Raw genomic sequence first — 24,341 nt, 5'->3', positions numbered from 1 at the left:
CTGCCATGTCTCCTAAGCACGTTTTATGGTTCCCTCCACGTTAAGCTTCTAGCAGCCTTTGACCTCAACTTCTGGTTCCGTCTTCCTTCTCTGTTGCCTCCTAGGTTTCAGGCATAACAAACAGCCCGTGGTTTTCCATGTCCCTTAGATTTGGATCCTTGCAAGGACCACCTTGTTTTCATCCTATAAGCCAAGATCCTACCTGGTACAGCTCCTGGCTCATAGTCGAAGCTCCCATATGTGCCTCCTGCATGAATGGATGTCTGTGCTTTTGCACACGATATTTCCCCTACCTGGAATGCTTAATAAATTCGTAATCTCCCTTCAAGTCTCTGAAGCACACTTCCTCTGTGAAGTCTTCCTAGCTTCTCCCCACACCCGCTCCTCTTGGGAGAGACTCATTCCTCTGCCCTCTGTCAGCAGTCTATATGCATCCCTTTTAGAATTTCTCTTCAGGTGCCATTTGAAATTGTTCATGCACCTCTGTCACTTTACCAGACTGTGCGTTCCTTTAAGGCAGAGGGTGTCTTATTCATCCCTGGGTCCCCAGGACCCGAAAGCATAATTGATGCCTGGTGGGGACCCAATGAACACACAACCTGTTTATTGAGCAGGCTCATGCAGGCAGTAGGGGGTAAAAATAGGAAGTAGTTTTTTTGACAGTTACCAGTTTCATCCCCCTTTCCCATTCCATAAAGACAGCTTGGAAAAATTCTTAACTTCTAAGTCACTTTTGGCTGTAATGTGTCCAGCCTTGTCAAAGCCTCAACTTCAGACTTGATTTAAATCTCTTTCCTCCCCGTCCTCTTCATGGGCTTGTCCTGGGACTCTGCCAGCTTTGAGGTGGGGGAGGCGTGGGCTGCTGGAGTCACTGCCTCTTCCCTGCTTTACTCGTCAAGGTCTGGCTCTTCCAGCTTGTTACGTGCAGAGAGGATGGCTTTTTTTATTTGACTGGCTGCAATGGCATTCCTTTTTGTGTTGGTTGTGGCTGCTTGTCTAATGAATGGAAACTGGCTGTAGATGTGGCAGGTATCCAGTGGCTGGCTCTCTCTGGGATGGATCTGTGCATCCATCCTAGGGTTGGTGCAATATCTGGCTCAAGCATGATTTCTCTTGTCTCCCTTAGCTCCTGCCATCCTGGAGACTGCCCAGCCTGTTGGTGCTGCATTTTCCTTGCTGAGCAGACAGCTCTCCTGAGTGGTATACAGAAGAGAGCTGGCTCAAGTCAAGCTCTCTTACTCATGGTCCCTTCAACCATGGCAAACTCGCGTAGCCTTGCCATGCCAAATACTGATTGTGGTGGCTTCATTGCCCTGTCTTCTTTTTATCTTTCCATCTCTCTGCAATTCACTTCTTTCCTGTTCTGATTAGCGAAGGAAGTAAGTCCTCTGCCTGAGCAGATGTCCAATTTGGAAACCAAACCGTCATCTCCCCTTCCTTTAGGCAACCCCAACTTCCATGAGTGATTATCTTACAGCCTCCCCGCTCCCTTCCTCATGGGGATGACCAGATTACCTCTCAACACAAACACTGCATCGCCCATAAGGAAAACCACCCTGAAGAGTCTCTTTTTCTCCTCTTTGGCTTCCATTTGCACAGTCTAGGGTGAGAGCGGAGGAGCTGATTGTGGTAGGGTAGTTCCACAGTATAGCCCCAAGGGAGGTTTATGGACCCTAGAGCAAATTCTCTGAAAAGTACTACTCAATATCCCATTACAAAGTTTTTTGAATAAAGAATGAGCAAATGGATATATCTATTTTGAATAATTGTTAATAGATTGGAACACTGATGCTGTACAATGAGGTGCTGGGTGGCTTGTGAAACAGAACAAGATTAGTCAGTGATAGAAATCCAACGTCAAGGCCTGGACTTCTGTCTCAAGGCTCAGTTCCCAGCCTGCCATCTTTATATAAACTTCATCTTGTCTCTGCACGGCATGTGTTCATAACATTAATTAGTAATGCCGCTGCACACATCATAAGAGACTGGGAGAATTACCACCAAAAAATCAGTTTTGTATGTTTTAGAATTTGCAACTTGGAATAGGGAGGAAAATGTCACTTCTGCCAGAGGCACAGCATCTTGCTCTGCTCTTATGTAAACTCACCGTCAGGCAATCCAGAAACTGCCTTCACTCGCCTCTGGGCAAAATGTCTCCTTTTCATAGAAAAATGTCACCTTTTCTCTAGGAAATGGCAGGTGGTTATTTTTTTCCAAAGGAAAAATGACCTTTGCATTTGGTTAAAAAAAAATTCTCAAGGACTCAGCCTTGATGAAAAACTCTGAAAAGAATTCCGTATCTTTTCGTTTGTACTTGAGGTGCTACTTTGTAAATTCTGAGATTACACCTGTCACCACAGATGCAGCTCGTGGGCAAACGTCAAAGACCAAAAATCCTGGCACCTGGTTTTCCAGGAACTGCATGCAGGATGGATTCTTGTAACCCCAGCTCTTGCTGTGTCTACGCCAACACACACATGTGCACACACACACACAAACACACACTTTAACCTCACTACTCTAACACTTCAAAGTTTTCATGTTCCAATCCAGGATCACAATCTTATACGAGTCCATGAGAAACCGCTCTAAATAAAGTCTGGTGCCGCCACACGGGTTGTCTATCAGCACGCTTAAAATTATAAGTGCTTCATATTAAACTTAGAGATGTGGCACTCTAAGCCAGCTTTTTCATGCCCAAGATTTTTTTTCATATCCAGTATCCTTTTTCTTCTAGTCAGGTGAGAAAATAGGAAAGAAAGCAACAAAGAAGCAAGAAGAGTGAAAATTTCAGGACCCAACACTTTAAACAAAGAGAGAAGTACAAAGGTGATGATAGGGAAGAAGACGGTTCTAGGTTATGAATCTTGGTTTCACAAAACAAAAGTTCCCACTTCTTTTGTCAATATCTCTTACGTGTGGTGAGATGTTTTCCTTTCTGACAATAGTTCTCGCCACTAAAAAATGCAAAATTCACCTTACAGAGTTGGATTTTCGAGCAAAGTAGGAAATTAAGATGATGACACCAGATTTACTGTGTGTGCTCTTGTCAGTTCATGCAAATCCTCAGCTGGAGCATGTGAGAGGCACATTAATTACACTGGATCCAGGAATAATGTTTCCGCAGCTGCAGCAGTTTCAATATTTGCAGACTCCAGCACACTCCATCTCTGATTTCACTGGCAGCTTGCAAAAACCAGCAGAATTACACTTATAAACAAAGGTCTGCGTGGTAATTTATCTCCTATTGACTTCAGTGAAGTCTTCTCATTTGGAATGCTAAGAGATTTATAATTTTGAGCTAAGATCTAAGACTGAGCTGATGAAACAACGAAAGACACATTTCTTGCCTCTTTTTCTCACTTACATTGCACACATGTATAGACGATGATATGTGTGTGTATCTATACAATTAAACCATTCATTGAGCCCTTACAAGCCTGCATGACAATCTGTAGGAATATGGACCAACATTCTATTTAATTCAAGAAGATATTTAATTCAGGGAGTATTACTTCTCTTAACAGAAGCATTTGCCTTGTCTCATACGTTTTCCAACTATCTTACCCTCCTTAGATTTTTCTTTGTGTTTGTTATGATTCAGGATTGATATGCTTTTATTTTTATAATATTAAACAAGAGGAACCATCATTAAACAAATAAAGATTAGATTATTGACTTCTCTAAAATGTGTCTAACAAACAGGGCTTAGAATCCTGTGGCACACCTAAATGGCACCCAGCCCAATTTTCCACGGTATATGCACATAAAAGAGGTCAAATGTCCTATTTCAGCTGCCAGCTGATCAACAGTATAAGGGCTGTCAACATGGCACCACCATTCTGAAAATTTTCTGATGATATCCTTTACATGTGAAACTAAAGAAGCAAGAGTCGTTTTGTCATTAAGTGTTCAAGGCAGAATCACTTCATTTCCAGGGTCCCAAGAGTGAACATCCTAAGCCCTTCACAGCATGTTCTTTTCTTGTGTCTATTTTTCTCACAGCCCTAAAGCTTCCTTCAATTTATCGGAAGATTGCCTTACAGATATTAATAATGGCTACCAATTTTGAGTGATTCCATGTGTCATGTCCTATTCTAAGCACTTTATATGTAATAACTCATCTGATAAAATGTTTGGTCAAAGTAGACAAAGACAAGGCTTAAGTAATTCTCTAAAGGGAGCATAAATGATAATAGAGGAACCTACCATCATTGCAGCAAATCTTATGCCTCCGTAGTAATCAATGTAAGCAAATCAGTGCGGCACAGAAAAATTCATCCAACTTTTCGGTCAGCAAGTTGAATATTTACCATATATCTGGTAATGAACTTGAGGATTTACCAGTGATCAAGTCAGACACAGGCTCTGAGCTCAGAGGGCTTACAGTTAGGTGCGGGGAAGCGGGGGAGGGCAAATAACAAGAGTTTACAGTTCATCTCAGAAAAACAAACACCTTTTATAAAAAGCAGATGGTTTCCTGACAAACCAAAGCCTCGGTTCCCTTAGGAGTCGGAACTGGATGAATTTGACATTGTCTATAAGAACATATATGCCAATAGAGACACCAGAGTCTGGTAAATCTTTGTATCTATTTGGATACTTTTGGTTCATTTATAAGCGAGGGGATTGGTGATCCTGGCCCCATACCTAAAAAGTTAAAATGATAAAACTTGAATGCATTTAGATAATACCTTTATTTCAAACATGTCTAACTTAAGCTGAACAGTTTTCACTAATATACTGACACCCAACCACCTCCTCCACAGAATAGATGTAAAAAGATAATGTTAACCCCATAATCTCCAGTTCATTTCCATTAAACTTAAGTAATCAGCTTTCAGATTTTAAAATGCCAACTTCATATCCAGTAATGGGACTCTAATGTATCACACCTGGTGTTATAAAGTCTGGTGTGGTTCTGCTCTCTGCCCTTAGGCTGAGTGGAGGCCCCACTCACTCTTTCCTTTAGCTCTAGAAGGGCCGATGAAATGGCACTGCAAATCAACGTAAAGCTTTTATGCAGAATAACTTAAAAATAATAGTGATAAAAGTATATTTAAGTGCATTGGCTTCCATGACATTAACAGGCACAATGGTCATGAATATCGTAACTCAACAACTGTGTGACTTATCCAAACGGATACCAACGCGGAAACTAGAAAAAAAAACCAAAGTAGCAAACTTTGTTATATCTGTGCTAAAATGGGAATAAAGTTCTTAATCCTGGGGCAGAGATGAGAACCAGGATAGGATTTGTGTAGTGGTTATCCCTTCTCAAGTGAGCTTTTCTCTAGACTGTGATTTTAAATGAAGAGGGCAAAGCATTTACAAAAAGAGAAAAGATAGAAATGTGCAAAAAAGGGTACTGCAATAGCATTTATTTGGGTTACAAAGGCCTCTTTTTAAAAACTCAATGAGTTATTGATGAATCATAGCATAATTTTAAGAATTGGTGCAACAAATTGTTTTTTAATCCTTTTGCATGGTTTGTTGTGTAGCCAAAATCAAGTATTTGTCAGCTGTGGCATCTGCATCACCTGTACATCATGGGAAAGGAGGACAGTGGATAGAAAGTGTTTAATGCGGCTCTCGCCCTCCCTGTGAGATCGCCTGTTATTGATCTGAAAGACGCATCACTAGCAGTGGAGATATTAGGTATCTGAACAAAATGAAGTGAGGTTTTGAAACTGAGGTGTGTTTGGCAAGAATCAAGAGTAAATATATTGACAAGCTAAACAAGCACAGCTTATTTCTTCCCTACTGGAGATATTTCTAGCCAGGTCAGCTGGCTAGAAATTCAGTTCTATTTTCTGACTTTTATAGAGTGCAAGATATATTTTTGCAGCATCTAAAGCTCATAAATGTCTAAAAAGGCATAAGTGATGTTAATATCAAAGGACCATTTAGAAAGTTCTTTAGATGGGTCTGAGTCTGAATATTTTGCTAGATCTTAAAAATTGAATTCCTGCAACCTGTTCCTTTATTTTTATTAGAAAAGTAGAGCTGGAGACCGGGTGATCTGACTGCCCATCATCTCGGGATGTGGCATTATGATTCACTATTAGTTATTCATAACATGATAGACAACTGGAAGGTGAAACGTTGTCAACACTTCTATGCCAGAAGATTGTGAGTAAAGCTCATGAAAGTAAAAGATAATTTTCTCAGGGAAGTTTGAACAAACTCAAGAAATTCAGAAACAAAGAAGACACAGGAAGGGTACTGTGGTAGACAAAAGATTACTAGAAATTTTTTGCCACTTCTCCCATCAAAAAGTGGTGCCTAGTTTCCCTCGTCTTGAACCTGGGCTGACCTGTGACTTGCTTTGATCAGGAGGAGGGGGTGGAATTGATGCTGTGCTGGTTCCAGGATAGGGCTTAAGAGTTCTGACAGCTTCCTCTTTGCTCCCTTGGAACCCTAAGCCACCATGGAAAGCAGTTCCGCCACCCTGTTGTGGAGACCATGTGGAGAGAGGTGCCTTGCCAGCCCTCCGGAGTCCCATCCATCCTAGCTGAGGCATCAACTGTGAGTGAAGACACCTTCCACATCCCAGCCTCAGTAGACCTCCTAGACGTCTGCAGCTGCCTGAGAGTCCCAAAGCAAGCCTAGTAGACGGGAACCACCCAGTTGATCCCAGGGGAGAATGTGGAATTGGAAGTATTTGATTGTTCTTTTGAATCACTGAGTTTTGGTGTGGTTTGCCATGCAGCAATAGAAAACTAAACAGATACTTCAAATAATAGAAAAATTACATTTCTCTGATTAGTTCCTTTGCTTCTGGCAATGGACAGAACCATCGAAATGGGCTGCAACACCTAAACGTGCACACTTGGCTGTGGAGGAGGGTAGTGATGAAGAGCCTGCAGATGCACTAGGAAGTTTTTATAAGGCAGCCAGTCAGAAAGAGAACAGTCACGCGGTAAGACCAACACGGTGTGTGCTCAGAAGTCAAAAGGAAGCCCTGCTCTGGATATAAGTTGATTGTGAAGTGGTTGGAAAACAAGACACAGACGACATGTTTGAATTATTTCTTAGGCTTTCTCATACATATACCTCTTTCTCAGGAGATGTCTAATTAACAACCATGAAATTTTATGTAACAGCTATGGAGCTAACAATGGTTAGGGAGAATCAAAGGACATTGGGGTGGGAAACCACTGGGTGACCATTAACTGGAGAATCAGTACTGAAGGATCAGCCCGAGGAGCGGCAAGGACTGTCACATTGAGAGTAGGACTGTCACCTGCCATGAGCACTCATGGCCTCAGGGTAATCTTTGCTGTTCCCTAGAGAGCAACAGGGTAGCTCAAATTTCAGATAATACAGTCGTGGGATAGAGTATCCCAAAACAGTGTTAAAATCTCTGAATAATGAGAAATTGCTCATAGTTTAATATCCTAGATTGTCATGAAAGATAAACATAAGGATTAATTAGCTTTGTTCTACTGGGTAGATGGCCATAGTCTCTACTCCAGGAGTTAGTCTCCAGGAATGTTCATAAATACTCCTTCAAAGCAATTCTGAGCAAAGGCAACTGAGAGACAGAGCATGGGATGGAGAACGCCTGCTAAGCTGGACAGTAGGTAGGAAAGGAGTCTTCTTGCTATCACTCCATGCAGTGGTTCTCAGACTGCAGCGGGCATAATAATCCAGATTCTAAGACTTCCAGTTCAAGAAGACAGTCTGAACACACATAGCCATCCCCACAAACAAAGACTTTAAAATGAATAAACCCACAGCAATACGGAAAACCTGAGAGAAGCCATTATCTGACAGAGAGCGGCCGTTATAAGACAAGACAGCTCAAGAAGATTTTAGAATATGCAGTGTGAGTAAAAACATGACAACTGATGTATCGTGGCTTTGGAAGGTATATTCTAGAGCCGGGGCTGGCAAACTATGACCCATGGAGCAAAACCTCTTGCTGCCTATCCTTGTAAACACAGTTTTATTGGAACACAGCCATAGCCATTTGGTCTATGTGGTCTGTGACTGCTTTTGTGATGACAGTTAAACAGCTGTGACAGAGACCACCTGGCCCACAAAGCCTAAAACATTTACTATTTGACCTTTTACAGAAAGAGTTTGCTGATTCCTGTTCTAGTGTGTTCTTGAGAGTGAGGGAAACACCGACAAGAAGGACCGACTCTCAGTTGCCCTGCAGAACCCCAGAAAGGCTTGGGATTAGGATATATCCGATACAGGGATCTCGAAGGATGAATGTCCTGCTACACCTGCACACGCAGAACTCCCACCTGCTACCCAAATCAGAGAACGAGGGCGTCTCCCCCTAAAATGGCCCCGTTAAACAGACTTTCATATTCTCTTCCTGCCTAATAACCCCAGGTAAAATTTGACCAGTCTTCAAATGCTACCACGAACGCATAACGTTTCAGTGTTTCATTTTTAAACAAGAGAAATCGAGGACCACAAGACACTAGGGAACTATGCTCTGGTAAAATGAGCATCCACCAGAAAAGCAGATCTGGATCTGGATAATGGTAGACTCTGTTTGGAAGAGACATAATGGAAAATCCCCAAGGGTCAGCTGTGCCACCAGCCCAGAGGTTGGTGGAGGAGGAGGAGGAGTAGAAGAACAAAACATGCCTAGAAAAAAGGAGACCCTTTGAGGACTCATATGGTGGTGATTTTGGAGGAAAAAAAATAGAGAATTATTTCAAGAAAGACACTGCAAGAAAGAGAGAAAGACAAAGTGAAATTTCACAAAAACATTTACGGGGGAAAATGTACTAATGGTATACCACTGGGGTCAGTGAACAAATTTACAAAGCCGTGATAATGCAAAAACTGTACCAATACTACTAAAATTAGTTGTAAAACTCTATTGGGAGAATGTGGGAGGGCAGACGGTGCAGAAGAGAGCTAAAGCTCCCTTTCTTTCTAACAGGAAGTAAATGTAGGTCATGTCTAAAACTGTTAAATCAAGACAACAGCACAGACACATTAATTAGAGGTGTGAAGGTAGCTACCAAAAGGAACACCTCAAAGAATACAAACTGATCGAGTGTCTCTGGGATATGGGCTGGAGTGGGGGAGGGGAGGGGTTATTTTATGCATTATAAAGATTTTGATTTTTTTTTCCGATGTGCATGTATTGATTTGACAATTTTTAAAAGTGTATAAAACACATTCCTGAAAACCACTTTCAGAAATTTGGAGTCAGTAGGTCTAGATGTGCAGAATTCTGCATCTTTAAAAAGCTCCCTCAGTGATTCTGACAAAGTTAATCTTGCGCCCCTACTTTTAGAAACACAAAGAGGTAGCAACCAGTGAGAGAGCAGTAACATCCTTCTGCTCCAGTGGAGAAAAATGCCAGGGGCTATAGAATGTTAGGATGGCGGTCTCCCAGCTAGTTTCTTGCCATTTTACTAATAAAACGGACACATCAGAAGAAGGCAAATAGAAACTAATAGGTTGTGCGTGACCTCATCATTCAACCCCCGTCTATAGGAGAACTTCATGGATAGGTCAGCTTTTCTCCCTCTTAGATTTGTTGAAAAGCACAAGCCTCGATTCAAAATTTAGCCTGGGGAAAAACATGAACCATCATGTAACGAGGGAAGCTTTTTAACTGAAGGATGTTAGATTAACTCCCTTTCAGACTCTGTGGTTCTATGTAAGCCATGTTACATTAATCTTGATTTTTAAAACAGTTTAAAGAGTGTTATCAAGATCTCTGGTGCCCGCAAACAATTGCCGGGAGGTGTGGAATACTTGAGAAAGAGCAAATTCCTGCCCGCCCTTGTTTTTATTGTTCAGGGCCCTAGGTCAACTTTTTAGTAGAGTGGACTTTTCTTTGTGTCCACACAAATTATTGACACCTCTTTGCCTAAATTAGGGATAGCCTAGAGCTAGAAAAGTTGATTAAAATATTTTCATGCTAATTTCAATGTCAAATGAGACTGCTCACCTTTTAAATACCAACAATTTATTGTTTATATCTGTTATTTTCACTAACTCTTGAGGTTCTTTTATAAATGAAACCACAATAAAAAAGGAAATTAATTTTGTCGCTAACAGGTATTTGTCTTTTTAAATTTCATCCAGAAACTGGAAAGCTGATCTGTTTTTGCTTCAATGGTAAGCTATTGGTCCAATTAGCATGGACTAAGCTACACTGTAAAAGTGGACTTCAGCCAATTCAAATTTCACTTCTTAATTTCTAAGAGTATCCACCCATGTATGCATCCATCCACCCATCCATCCATCCATCCATCCACCCATCCACCCACCCATCCATCCATCCATCCATCTACCCATCTACCCATCCACCCAGCCATCTATCCATCCACCCACATATCCATCCATGCATCCATCCATCCACCCACCCATCCACCCACCCATCCATCCACCCATCCACCCATCCATCCCCCCCATCCATCCATCCACACATCCATCCATCCACCCACCCACCCATCCATCCATCCACCCACCCACCCATCCATCCATACAACTACTCTTCCATCCATCCATGCATCCAACAAGTACTTATCAAGCACTGGCTGTTTGCCTGGCATTGTTTAGGCTCTAGGGATACACAAGTAAAGAAAACATCAGTCACAGAGTAAACCTCTATGCCTAATTATTTGAAAACTTATAAGAAAGGTTTTATACATAGGTATGTGTGCATTTATGATATCTGTTTTTTATTTGAGGATATATCACTATTTACTGTTCTTCGATGTTTGCTACAAGTCTAAATAGTTCATCCTTACCAGTTACGATTATCGTTTTATTTGATACTTCACATGAATGCCCACTGAAGGTGAATATTAACACACAGTGTGACAGTATATAAATCTTTTTCTAGGAATTCCCCTCTACTTTGCCTTTGCATATGCTGTTCCCTCTACCTATAGCTTTCCTCACTGTCCACCTAGCACACACTCACTCATCATTCAAAACTCTGTCAAGCATCATCTCCTCTATGAGGCCTTCCTAAGCACTTCCCAATAGAATTGATCCCCCTTTCTTCTGGACTATTTCTGGACTTTGCACAGATTTTTATTATTGCATTGATACAAATATTCATTATCATGTCACTCATTATTTCTATACTGGAAGCTTCTTAAGGATGGAAATATGTGTCTCTTCATTTTTGCATCCCTAACAATTAGCAGAATGGCTAGCATATCTGGATATTCGTTAAATATTAGCAGAACTGAACTGGGGAGCCATTCCCTCTCGTACAACCTGTGGAATGCCACAGAAATATGTGTACATTTTATTTTAAATTATCTCACATTGAAAAATAAACATTTAAATATTTTTGAATATTTAATAAGCAGTAGATTTCAATGATTTCTTAAATTCTTTTCTGATGAGAGAAATTATCATCCCTATAAAAGTCTAATAAAATGATATAGTGAGGAACACACTCTTTTCTTTTTTTAATTTCTGTTGCTTGCTCCCCCCACTCTCCTGACGTTGTGCCAACATCACAGTTATTATAGACTCATCCTATTCAGAGTACTGCATTACGATCACTTGTTTATGTAGCTGAGGCCCCTCCTAGATGTCAACTGCTTGAGAGCTGGGCCCCTGTCATGTCCCTCTTTGTAGCCCTGGTATTCTGCAATGACCGTGAAAGGCAGGAGCTTGACAAGTGTTTGTGGTATTAATAAATAGAGGAATAAACAGGAGATGGTGAATAGAATTAAATCCTAGGTTCTTCTTCCTATATTAGGTCTTGTTTTGTGGTTATCTTAAAAGAAGAAAATCTGCTAAATTCTAAAGAAGAAATTTTGTTGTTGAATAAGGCTGGCTTAGACTGTGCGGGCGTGGCAAACTAGGAAAATGAGTAAGAAGGGGAAAAGCTTTGCTGTGCCAATCTTTTTATGTTATTTTGTCTTTTACGTTTATACTAAAAGAAGTCCTTTATAGTTTTGAAATATGGAATAGTGGGTTGGATCAGAGAAAAGATAACTGGATTCTTTATTACGAAAAGAAATAGGTTTGCTAAATATTTCACTGAAATTCAAAAGCTTTGGGGACGCTTTTCTCTTTGCTATGGATGGTATTAATTACATAATTTCCTCTTATTCTAGTGATAGGCAATAGAACGATTTTTAGTTGAGTGATTTGATGTTTTTGCGTGATTTTTTTGGCAACACGAAGCTGTGGATGCTTAGTAAAATATCACCAGAGAACAGGAGAGTTGGACATTCTCTAACTTACTCTTGCAGAGAATTATGTACACGTAATTTTTACATTAGTGTTTGGAAAACACTTTTAAGGAGATATCTACTAAATGTACTATTACTGACTAGTGAGTGGCAGTGACAAACATGCTCATTAGGAGACCTTGAAAAGAGGTTATTTCTACAGGAAACTTTAGTTCCTGGCAATATAGCACTGGTGATTTTTTAAATTAAAAATGTCAGACAAAGACTTCAATTTTGTTGCTTCTTCATACATAAACCACTTTAAAATCCATGGAATAACAATTCGTAAATCTACAGACAACACAAATAGCATGACTTTTCCTCACAAGTAATTCTCTAATTTTTGTATCTATTGGGATCCACCTACTTTAGCCAGCCGATATAAATGAAATCAGTGTTATGAAGAATGTGAAGTGATGACATAGTTCTTTGGAGAAAAGAGTTGCTGTACTTTATAATACCCTTCCTCAGGCATTTCAAAAACAGCCCTACACAATTCTTGAGTCAGTATTGTAAATACTAAACTTGATTGCTTTTTTTTCAGATAAGGAAACTAGTATGTACAAATTATAGGACTAATTCAAGGGCATGGGCCAGGTAGGAGAATTTAAAATCAGACTGCAAAATCAAACTTAGTTCATTACTTTTTCCTCTACCTCTGTGTATCTTTCATATTTTATATTTTCTTGCCCTGACAATTTGCTTCTGCATTACCATGTTAAATGAATTTGGATTATAATTTGATAGATGTCCAAGTAACTGCATATGAAAATTAATTCATATGGACTAGAGAAAAAACTTTATATATTAAAACATTGTATTAAATATAAAGATGAATAGCATTTAAAGATTTTTTTCTATGAGATGAGCGTGCATATTTAAATATCTAACCTGGGCAATTCAGCATGAGAATATTACAAGATTAATACAGATTTTAAAATATCAGTGGCTGAATACAAGCTAGAAAAGTATGAAATGTTAATCACATCCCTAAGAAGGAACTCTAGAAGTAAATTAGAAAAGTGCCAATCTCAAGAGTCCATTGAATCCAGCAAACAGAAGGGGCAGCCTGAAAAATGAGACAAAAATGATATTTAAAGCTGTTTCTAAAATATTTCAGTTTAATACTCTTAAACTTAGGGGAAACGTAATTCGTGGTTTTCGTAAAGTGAAGTGATCTTTGACCTTCAAATTAAAAACACAGAAAGAAGCTCCTCATCTTTGCCTCAGAAAATAAGGTTGTTGCAAAACCATTTTCCGAAGCCTCGTGGCACTTACCTGTCTCCATCTTTCCGTCCTGTGCGGCGGGCCCGTCTGGAATGACGCTCTTAACCTGCAGGAACTCATCAGGCTCGTCGCCACCAATGATGGTAAATCCAAAACCCATGTTGCTCTTTTTTAGGGTGGTGCTGAGGAAAGTTCCCTTCAACTGGGATGCATCCCGGGTGAAGAGTGGTTTTTCTACATCGGCCAATAGAAGTTAAAAAAGAAAAAGCACGTTTAAGGTAGGTTCTCACACAGCGGGAAGCCAGCCACCGAGCAGCAATCCTGGGGTAAAGGTGGGGGTCTCCTACGGTCAATGCAAGCAGGCGGTGACTACAGGAGCAAAACTCTCAGTACTTCCTACAAACGCGGAGCAGTCCCAAGCATCCAGGGAAAGTGACAAAGCTGCTCGGTTTGGAGAGAGACTTTTTGTCAAGTGAAGGTTTCCATTCACGAAAGCAGCACTTCTTGTGCTTAAACAGGGCTGAATCAACAGGGTGGTGCAGCCCTCAGACAAATAGAAGCCCCAAATCCTCCAGATGCATCTGGATACATCTCCTGTTCTACAAGGGTCCAGGCAGGACGTGTGCATGAGTGATGGGTCCTGCACAAAGCCTTGAGGGGATAAGACTAGAAAACCAAAATGGACTATATTGTTTTAAAAAGAATAGGAGCTGTGGAATGTTACCACTTATTCAAATGTCTAAATTTGTTAGAAAGAGTACCTGGATGTGGGACTGAGTTAACTTTTGCTTATATTGTGAGATGATATAAAGATAACCAGATAAAGCAATTTCTACTGACCCGATAGTGTTTAGTATCCTCTAAAATGTGAGCAAAAGGCAAGCCAGTATTTCTAGATATAATTGTGAATGTAAAGGTAACACATTTTGTAACAATATGTTGACACATTCAAATAATATACCCAAACCATCTAAACAGAACTTGAACCCACTCATATAGGTTTGACCACTAAGGTGTTATATAATATGCTTTTCCAGCTATGATCTATAATAAATATATTCCTAAGCGTATTAAAAACTTTAAAAATAATAGTCATATATCTGCTTTAAATAAATAATATTTGCCTTAAATGCTAACTCAGTTGAGAACTTTATACATATTTTTAATTGCTACCTTTTGAGTGATCTGATTTGATATTTGTAACAACCAGACTGTACATGATGTTAAGCATTTTGTATGACACTTTTGTGGTTGCTACATTTTGGGTGATATGTAATCAGCAAACTATAAAATAGTGAGTCATTCTATTAGAATTTTACTCTATTTACATATTACATTACACATTACATCTTTATTAAAAATAGAGAATGTTTCTTTAAAATATAAATGAAATCCACATATGACCTTGTCACCCACGTTTCCTTTATGAAAGTAACGACCTTTACATTCATGGTGACTGTGCTGGAGACGTGTGGGGTGAAAATCATCAGCAGGCAAATCGAGGCCTCCCGATGACAAAAGCCTTGTTTGTGCTTTTGTAGGTGAGTGAGAGCACACAGAGACGTGAAAAGTCTGTGCAGCAACTTATCCCACTACGTGGCTCCCAGGCGTGGTCAGGTGCAGCCGGCAGCCCGGCGTACCGCTGGGCCAGGGCCTCCCGGCCTGGTCACGCTGATGACAAGACAAGTCATTCACGCTGTGCGACCTCCCTGGGGCAGCGCGGTGGCAGGCGGATTTGGGCCTAGGTAATGTTGATGAGGAGCTGTCTACTGGCACAAAGAAGAACAAGCCTCATTCTTGCGCTTGGTCTTTTGAGGACAAACTCATGCGTCTCTATGAATCTCTGCAGTTCACAGTACCACTGTCCAAACCCATTAATCTCCACCTGGCAACGTGCTGCAAATTCCCATAACCTCCTGACCCGGGCTTTAACTTAATCCGTGGTTGCTAAATGCATTAGTTTAGAAACAGCAAACACCCTGCTAAAGCTCATGGAAGGGGCTAGGGAAAGCAAATCAATTATTTGAAATGGCCCAAGCTAAAGGCATGTCTGGAAGAGCCAGCAGTCTGATTGACAACTGATCCCTTTGAAACTGCATATTGACATGGTACCCACCTCGGAAACCTGGGGCCTGCAGGGGCTTGCCTCCAAGTTCTGTGTGGGGCATGTTATGCTGCTGTAGCTTTCTTTTTGCTTCCAGGACAGGGTTTTCAAACTGTGTTCTTCTATTTATGTGGCTGAAAAACAAAATTTCAAATTAGGATAACAGTGTGGCAAAGTTGTTTAAGAGAGTATATGAATAGTTCGACAGAGAGCAGCCATTAAGGAACATCTTACATGATGACAGTCAAGCGCCTCACCGGGCCTGAGGTCAGGCCTCTACTGGGGCTGACCTGTGCACAATTCACATTTCTGTGATGAGAGCAGAGTTCTCAGTGGCTCTATCATATGTTATCGTATTTAAATTATGCATGATTCAGCCAAAAGAACTAGAATGTACACTTGCTTTCTGGTCTACTGTGTTAGTTTGAGATGAGTTTGATACATTGAAATAAATTAGCAACAGATGAAATCTATACTGAATGGTGTTGAAGAAAACAGCATCATTCAAGCTTTGCAGAGTTCTTGTATCCATCAAGATAAGAGTAAGGTAAATTCACTGATTACTCTTATAGCAACCAGAGTTCACATCTTTTAGAGTCAGACAGACCTGGATCAAAGGAGGAAAGACTCCCCAGAATATTTATGGAAGTTACGGAAAACCTATGTAGGATGGCTCGTATTGAGATCAATTGAAAGTACAGTATGCACATTATTTGAGTGCGACATAAACACGTAGATATCAGACACAGAGTGGCTTGAGGCACCTGTGGATCAGGTAAATCGAGGGCTTACAGTACGTGAATTCCTTACAGTATCCTTGTCCGAGGACAGGGTAGGCACCACCAACCCTGCTCAGTGGCTCTTTCTCTAGGATATAAATGCCCCACGAGAAGGCTGGCACATACACTGATTTTGGTTCTTTGTACGAACAGAAATAGGATTCTGGTATGAAGACGTGAAGGGGAGAGAAGGGTTGGAAGAGGAAGGATGAATTACTGAGTACTTAACTCTGCCAGACACCAGATATAAATGTCCTCAGTTAAGCCTCACGGCGACAGTCTCGAATCCTAATTATCCCCATTTTAAAGGCAATGAGTGAGACTGATACACGGGAGGTCGAATGACACTCTAAATCACATACCTAGCAAGTAAAAAGGCTGGGATTTGGCCATGTCTATCTCTAAAATGCACCTCTGATCTACATACCTTCTCTTTTCAATGTATGATTTCATACTGACACGTGCACACATAATTAATGTGCACGCACATGAGCACACGCACACACACAAACACTCCCCACCATAATTGTCTCATTATGTCTTCCAAAAGTACAGATCAGAAAGAAAAAGGTAACATAAGTAAAATCTCAACAACAATTTCCTATTATTATAAATCAGATAATTCCTGGTGAGATGGAAAAGTGTTGCCCAGAACATTCTAAGATGACTGTGATACCTAATTATTTCCGCATGGGAGGCGGGCAGGGTAACTACCTGCCACACAGGCTCTGGAGTCCATTAGTCCTGGATTCAAACTCCAGCTCTACCACTTGATGAACTGTGTGACTTTGGGCAAATTGTTAAACCTGAACCTTAGCGTCTTCATCTGTAATGTGGGCATAATATTGCCTTTCTCCTAGGATGGTTGTGAGGATTAAATGAAATAATGAATGTCGGCACAGGATTCTGAGCCTAGACATGCTCAATAACTAGCAGCAGCTGTTATCATCATGGCCGCCAACACCATCATCTTATCATCACCATCGCTGTCATCATTTTGACTCCATAGGAAAGACTTTATGGGAGAGGCCTTAAAAGCACAAGGACCCTTCTGGAATATTGCCTTTGGCGTGGGCTATAGTGTTTTTTAGGAAGGGGATACTTATAACAATGTTGTTTGGTAAGGAAACTCACCAGTGTGGGGTTCAAAGTAAATGTCTTACGTGAAATTATTTTCTCTTGAAAGTAAGTGACACAATAATGCTCTTGTGCATCAAGGGGTCACCATGATCGGTGGCATGTAGTGAACTACGGTATGTGATCTTTCAAAGCGTCTTCACCCCATAAACTCTGACAGTGTCACTCTGTTTCAGAAGAGTCAGAATCGGGAGCTTCTCTTCCCTTTTCTCCATTTTCACGTAACTTCCTTACTACATCTCCCTCTTACCTAAAGAGATGTCAGTCCTGACTCTGCCCTTGCTCATCTCTAGCGCTTCACCTGAGGCTGCGTCACCACCTGCATCCTTTGGTTGGACACACTTGAAGATCCTCTCGCAGGCAATGCCCTACAAAACCTCTTTTTCCACGTGAGAGTCACGTATCAACCGTGTCGTGTTGAAGCAAGACAGCCTGGGTTTGAGGGGGCATCTTGGGTAAATTCCTAAACTGTCTAAACATCAATATCTGTAAAATGGGGTGTTAATGTCTACTTCTTGAGGTTGCTGTGAAGATAAGAGAAATAGTGTTTGCAAAGCACAGACACATAGGGAGGACCCCACAATTGTAAGGTATAGTTATTCTTAATTCCTCGAGGTCTAGTTATTCTTTATTACTATTATTAAGTGCTGCTACTATTATTGTTATTATCATCACAATGCTTTTCCCATCCATTCCATAGCTCCTTCCCTAACCTCTCCTAGCAACATTCCCAGCCTGCATTACGCTCCTCCCCTTAGCTCTCATAAAATCCTGAACAGACTTCTCTTATCACAGTTTGTTTATTTTCTTATACCCTGTCTCCTCACTAAGAGGATTTGAGGCACTTTAAAAAAACAACAACAAAAAGTAAACAACCTCAGGATGGATGGAGCTAGTTGAATCTAGGTGGAAGGTCAATAGACAAAATTGATAATATTGGGTCCTACTTATTTACTAGAGTTATCTTGCAAACTAGCTTTGAGCTCTCAAGCTGCTAGCTAATTCAACGGGATAGAAAAGCCAGTTATATTCTTCAAAGTATTTAAACTAAACCCAAGCCATTGTTCAGAAGAACTTAGTATTCCTGTTACTGAGTCTTATGAGATATATCTTTCCAGGTCTTGGATAAAGAGGTTTGTGTGATGCAGCATATCACATGTAAGTGATACTTTCACAATAACAAATTTCACAGGCTATAGTAACCTCATCACACTGTGTTTTAATCAGTGACTTTCATGTTTATTTCCTTCTGTAGACTGTGCACAAGTGTATACAGGGTCCATGTGTTATTCATCTTTGAATACTAAGCATTGGACACAGTAAAAGACAATAATTTTTTGTAAATAACTAAATGATGAGTGTCTGTTTTAAGACTTTTGTTTGAAATATATGTTATTAATTTTGAGAAGCCAAGAAACACCTCTGACGGGTACCGAAGTGTCAGCTTTCCTCATCACCTATCTGCTCTATTTCTGTTTCACTAGGTCATTGTTCATCGCAAGCATAACTTTATCTTTAGAAAATACATTACAAGGACTTTCTGGGGTACATTTACATATACAGCTGGGTTCCTCCAACTCGCCACCTGCAAGTAATTATTTCCTTAGAGAAGTCAATGTGTGGCCACCTGCTGTATGGACACTATGTTGAAAACACTCCATTCACCATCAAAGTGAGTTTCTAGAGTTCCAAGAGGATGAAAATACCGATGAACCAGTCTGGTGTGCCTTGTACCCCACAAACAGAGGAAGCTGGGTATGGCTTTAGTATCCTGAGCTAATTGTTACAGAACATTTACATTGTTACAAATGAAGCCATTCATTTAACACTTAAAATGCTCCCAAGCTTTAAAAGAGCCATCACAAAGAAATATGATCATAGCTGAATAGGAAAGCCTTGTCTTCCTACTGTTTCCAAAACGAATAGTTTCAAGTCCTTTTGGCAAGGATTTAGGGCGTTTTGTAATGCGTACAAAGGATGTGAATGACAGATGCCATCATCTTCCTCATTGTTTAGGCTCTGCGAGATAACTGCCAGCTATTTCATCTAGCTTCCATACAGAACAGGAACCTGACAAGCTACTGAGAGTTCTTATTGTTTAATCATATCTAGCCTGTTGTCATATTTTACTAAGGGAGTCTTTAGGTATTAAGAGCTAGTGACGTAAGACACATATTCTGAAGTGGGATATCCTAACAACCTCATTTTCCCTTTACTAAAAGGAAAGACTACTGACACGAGATGCTTCCATGTTGGAATGGCAAAGGGATTAGGGTATCCAAGGATGAGATTCCATCGTCTCCTCTCTTTGCACTTATAGTCGCTCATTTGCAGCTTAACTCCCTCCTTTCACTGTGGCATGGGAACTTAAAATAAGTTCATATGTGGCAGCGCTTTGCAGTTCTGGATAAACCCGAGGAGCTTAAAGCAAACAAACAAATAGAAACAGAAGACTCAGGCCCACACCCAATCGACGGAGCCACAGTTGCAATCCCTGAGTTAGAAGCTGAAAAAGTGTGCAAGGGTAGTTGAATAAGGAGTTTCTTGCCTGATAAGACTTATGTGGAAAGCTCTTCTTCTGTATGTGGCCGTGGGGAGTACTAGGAAATGCTATTTTGCTCCAGAAGAGAGGACTTCTGATGAAGTTTCAGACATGCACGGAGGGAAGGAAATATTTGCAGCCATTTGGGTGACAACCCCAGGTCAGCGCCCTGTTTGACTGCCACCTCTTTCATGGTGGGGAGGGAATGGAAGAAACAGGAGGAAGATCGTACCTCCTGAGCCCACCAGTACTCACAGGACAGGTCTGCCGGGGGTCAGCAAGGCCAGCATCCGATCCTCACTGCCAGTGCTCCCTCCATATTCCAGCCTGTTCACCCCAGCTTGCTTCTCCTGGGTTTCTGGAGAAGGGCACATTTAGTGCATTGTCACGAATGCCCCCTTTTGTATCCACTGGCCACTATGCCACCGTCTGGACTTCAGTTGACAGTTTAGAAATGGATCTTTGAGTCAAAGTGACAGAGGGAGTAGAGAGCAGCTTTCAAGTGGAGATTGTACCACAAGTAAAATATTTCCAAGGTGGCCAAGGGGGCTACACTAATTACAATGAGGCATGAGGTGGTCAGTGCTCAATAAATTGTTGCATGAGTGCACAGGTGGAGGCAGGCATGCGTGAAAGGTGAGAGATCTCTGTGTTTTCCAGTTTAACTCTCCCGTAAAATGTATGTTGTGACAGTCAGAACTTTATGTGAAGCTTAGGGCCAGCTTATGTGACAGAACCAATCTACTTTTGGGTAAAGATTCATGAAATCCTTCAAAATGGAGAATCTTTCAAAACATTCTTGGGGTCGGTGAAAAAGTCATCCCACTTTGGTGATGAAAGATGTGGATCTGAGGAGCTGAAAAATAGCAGCTGCTATCTTGTGTGACAATAGAAATGTGCTTATACAGAAAAGCACAATGTTAGGGACAAAATATGGGAGTGCCAGGGAGGTGGCTGCTCAGCGTTGGGTGTGGGAAAATTGGTTTGGGGTTTGGGGGTACGTCATCCCTTCTATGCAAACTTGCTCCTTTTGGGGCTTCTCAAAATCTATTTTACTTGAAGCTTTTATTTCTTTAATTTTTAAACAGATTGACTCCTGAATGGAATCAGAGTGTGAATTTCCTGGTTGCTTAGAATTCCCCAGGATTTCTTTGACCCCAGTTCTGACTCCCACACTTCTGGCTGGTCAGGAAGGTCTGAACCCCTGGACAGCAGCTGCACTGGAAGCCAAATGCATCCATTACGTCCTCCCTGTCTGTATTTTATTCATTTTAAGACAAGCCTTGAGAAGACTCCATAAAATTTCCCTACCATCAAGTTTGGATAAATGGGACAAAACCTACTCCATGCGTTGGAAACTAAGAGAGGATAATAACCCTCTGGGCGTCTTATGGCGCCAGCCCTTTCAGAGAAGGCAGGACAGTGGACTAAGAGCTCGGTCACTGCAGTCATGTTGCTCCCATTCACGTCCGAGCCCCACCGCACCTTCGGCTTGGGACCTGGGGCTCACCATTCACCCTCTCTGCACTTCAGAATTTCTCATCTGTAAAGTTGGGATGAAAATAATACCCACTTCATAGAGTTGTTGCATGTATTAAATGAATTAAAATGAGTAACTTGCTTAGGAGCAGTGCCTGGATGAAAGTACTCAACAAATGCTAGCTATCACGATTCATCAAACATTTGTCTCCCATATACTGTTTGCTAGACACTATGGTAGGGGGTGTGGGGGGCAAGATCAATCAGACATATGGTCTAGTAGGGGAGATAAAACAGGAACAGAAAGAATTATAATATAAAATAGGGTTTACGTAATACAATGTATGCCTTACAGTGCTTTGAAAAGCTGAATTTTAAAAGTACTAGTTTAAAAACTGTTTTAAATATACTTTATTTTAAAATGTGAGCTTTTGATAAATGGAAAAATTGAACCTATTTTACTTGGAGGTTTTTTTTTTAAGCAGAATAATTGAATCCCGCCTCTTCAAAGATTTCTTCCCAACTCTAACACTTAAGTGATAATTTCCTTTCTATAAATGTCCATCCATTATTCCCAACTGTACCTGAGGGGACGCAAGTTTGCTTTGTGAATGTGGGTGGGAAGGCTGAGTCATTCACGTGTTACTTTCCTGCTCTTCCGGGACATGAGGGCGTCTGGTCCAGGTGGGAGGTAGAATCATGGCCGACTGAGAAGAACATCCATATGCTGGTGCGGAAGCTCTCACAGCTAAGAGTCTGTCCTTCAGTCCCCATGAGGCTGTGCTTCCCAAAATGTTGAGCATATTTCCAGATAAACAAGCTCTCTCTCCTGCCCCAGTAGGAGCGCTAAGTTGCGTAGTTAAGACATTGACTTGTAACATGTATATTACATGTGTCCTATGTATAGGGGGATTCATCACCTAGCCACTACTATTTACGAATTACATGGAAAACTTGATATTTTACTCCTAGCAGAAATGGCAATACACACTGTCAATCATGACATGAAGTCCCCAGGACTTACAAGAAACATAGACTCATTTTCAAAAATTTCAGACCCAGTAGGCACGCATTTGAAGATGTTATTTTCTATCCACCCCTTCTCATTCCCATCAAACGTCTCTCTTAAATGTTATTGCTGAGTGTGGAAAGAGATTATTGGCGTCAAAGGTATTTCTAACCTTTCGCTTCTAGACTGAGCAAACGTAGTGGGTTAAAGCTTAGACGTAGGGTAGGATTTATCGAGAAGGAAACTAAAAGATGACACTATTTCAAGATCTTCCTGTATTAAGAGACAAGACTAATAAGTCCTCTTCTACTCATGTCTACCAACTCTGACTGAATGGCGTAAGTCCTTTAAGCCTTATATATAAATTCTTTCATTCATCAGCGTGCTAGGCACTGGGGACACAGATATAAATGCGACACAACCACTTCACCAAGGGGGCCTTTACTCCAATGGAGGAGACACACAAGTTGTGTGACCAACCACCTCAGTTTGTTTGGGACTAAGGGATTTCCTAGGAAATGAGACTTTCAATTTTACAACCTGGACAGTCCTGGGTAAATTGGGATGAGTCACTCTACAAGTGGCCAGAAAAACATAACGCAAAGTAGAAAGTGCTAAAATTTGTGTGTGCAAAGTGAGTACTCAAAGGAAGAAAAGACAACTTTGTCTGATGGTTCAGGGAAAGCCTCACAAAGTAAGTGACACTTCAGCAGATTCTAGAAGGATGGATGTGTTTTTCCAGATGGAGAAGGGTGCATTTCAGGAAGAGAGTGGTGGATACACGGGTGTTCAGGAATAGTCAGTTCTGCTTGGCCAGAGTCTAGGGCTAGTGAATACACACATGCATATGATCGCCTGTGGGTGGTGGCGTGTGAGCAGGAGGCGTGGGAGAGAGGACGAAAGCTACACGACTGGAAGCATAGTTCCAAGTCATGTTATGAGGCTTGGCTTTATTTCAAAGACTCCTTATTTCCATTATGACTTTAGTCTAATGAATGGCTATGGCTTTGAAAGTCTCCATCCTGGAGGATGTGCCTTATTCTTCAACTCGAGGGGATTATAAGATGAGCTTTACCATGTCAACCACATGGGAAAGTTGTGGTGTCCTCTAGAATCCTGAATCATTTCGGCATCATTTACTGGCTACCTCCAGTGTACTAGGCATTGTTCTTACCTGGGGCTATGAGGACGAATAAGAGATGCTCCATGACTATGAAGAATCACATTGTCCGGGGAACTAGACATTGCAGTCTTTTGGGAGGGGTGAGAATAGTCTGACCTGTCATACACTTTATGTTGAACTGGATTACTATTTCTTAATAAATCATTTATGAGTCGTTAAAATGTGAAGTCACATAGCCCAAGTCCACTGAAGTATGAAAGACTTGATTAAGTATTATATACCTCTGCATACTTATCACTCATATATAATAGACATACACAGTCATGGATACAGGAGCATTTCGGGGCCTGAATCAAGGAGCATCAGAGAATTACCAAGGACACTCAGAAGAGTGAGGAATCACGAAGGCAACGTCACTGATGTCTTGGATTATCCAAGAGCAGAGAGTCGGGGAAAGAGTGCTAATGAGGAGAGATGGGCAAGACTGAGGGCAACACTGCGGCCGATTCTGAAAGTCAACAGGACATGAAGATAATTCCAATCCCATGTAACACCCCAACTCCCCAAGTCCAATAATTAGAGTGAGAAAAAGATAAAAAAGTATTATTCTTCACTATTGGGTCTTTATTACTGCCCAGACCAGGGGGAAATCAAATACATACCTATTCCTTTTAAATGGCACAACATAATGCAGAAGGAAGTAGAAAACCAAACAAAAGTTTTAAATAGTTTTGATGGGTCTTAATGAGAAAA

At 41.0% G+C, this 24,341-nt stretch overlaps 1 protein-coding gene across 18 annotated transcripts in view; it reads right to left on the bottom strand.

The window, feature by feature from the left end:
* Positions 1–24,341, bottom strand: part of MAGI2 (membrane associated guanylate kinase, WW and PDZ domain containing 2) — a 1,255,661-nt gene that overhangs the window by 277,464 nt on the left and 953,856 nt on the right. For all 18 annotated transcript variants that reach the window (XM_070617000.1, XM_070617003.1, XM_070616985.1 and 15 more), the window contains 2 exons: positions 15,532–15,653; positions 13,467–13,649 (listed from right to left, as the gene is read on the bottom strand). In XM_070617000.1, the coding sequence (XP_070473101.1) occupies positions 13,467–13,649; positions 15,532–15,653 (305 nt within the window). The remainder of the gene's footprint in view (positions 1–13,466; positions 13,650–15,531; positions 15,654–24,341) is intronic.

This window comes from Equus przewalskii, chromosome 4 (assembly GCF_037783145.1).
Source record: "Equus przewalskii isolate Varuska chromosome 4, EquPr2, whole genome shotgun sequence".
Lineage (NCBI taxonomy): Eukaryota > Metazoa > Chordata > Mammalia > Perissodactyla > Equidae > Equus > Equus przewalskii.
This window is presented reverse-complemented; position numbering and strand designations above follow the sequence as displayed.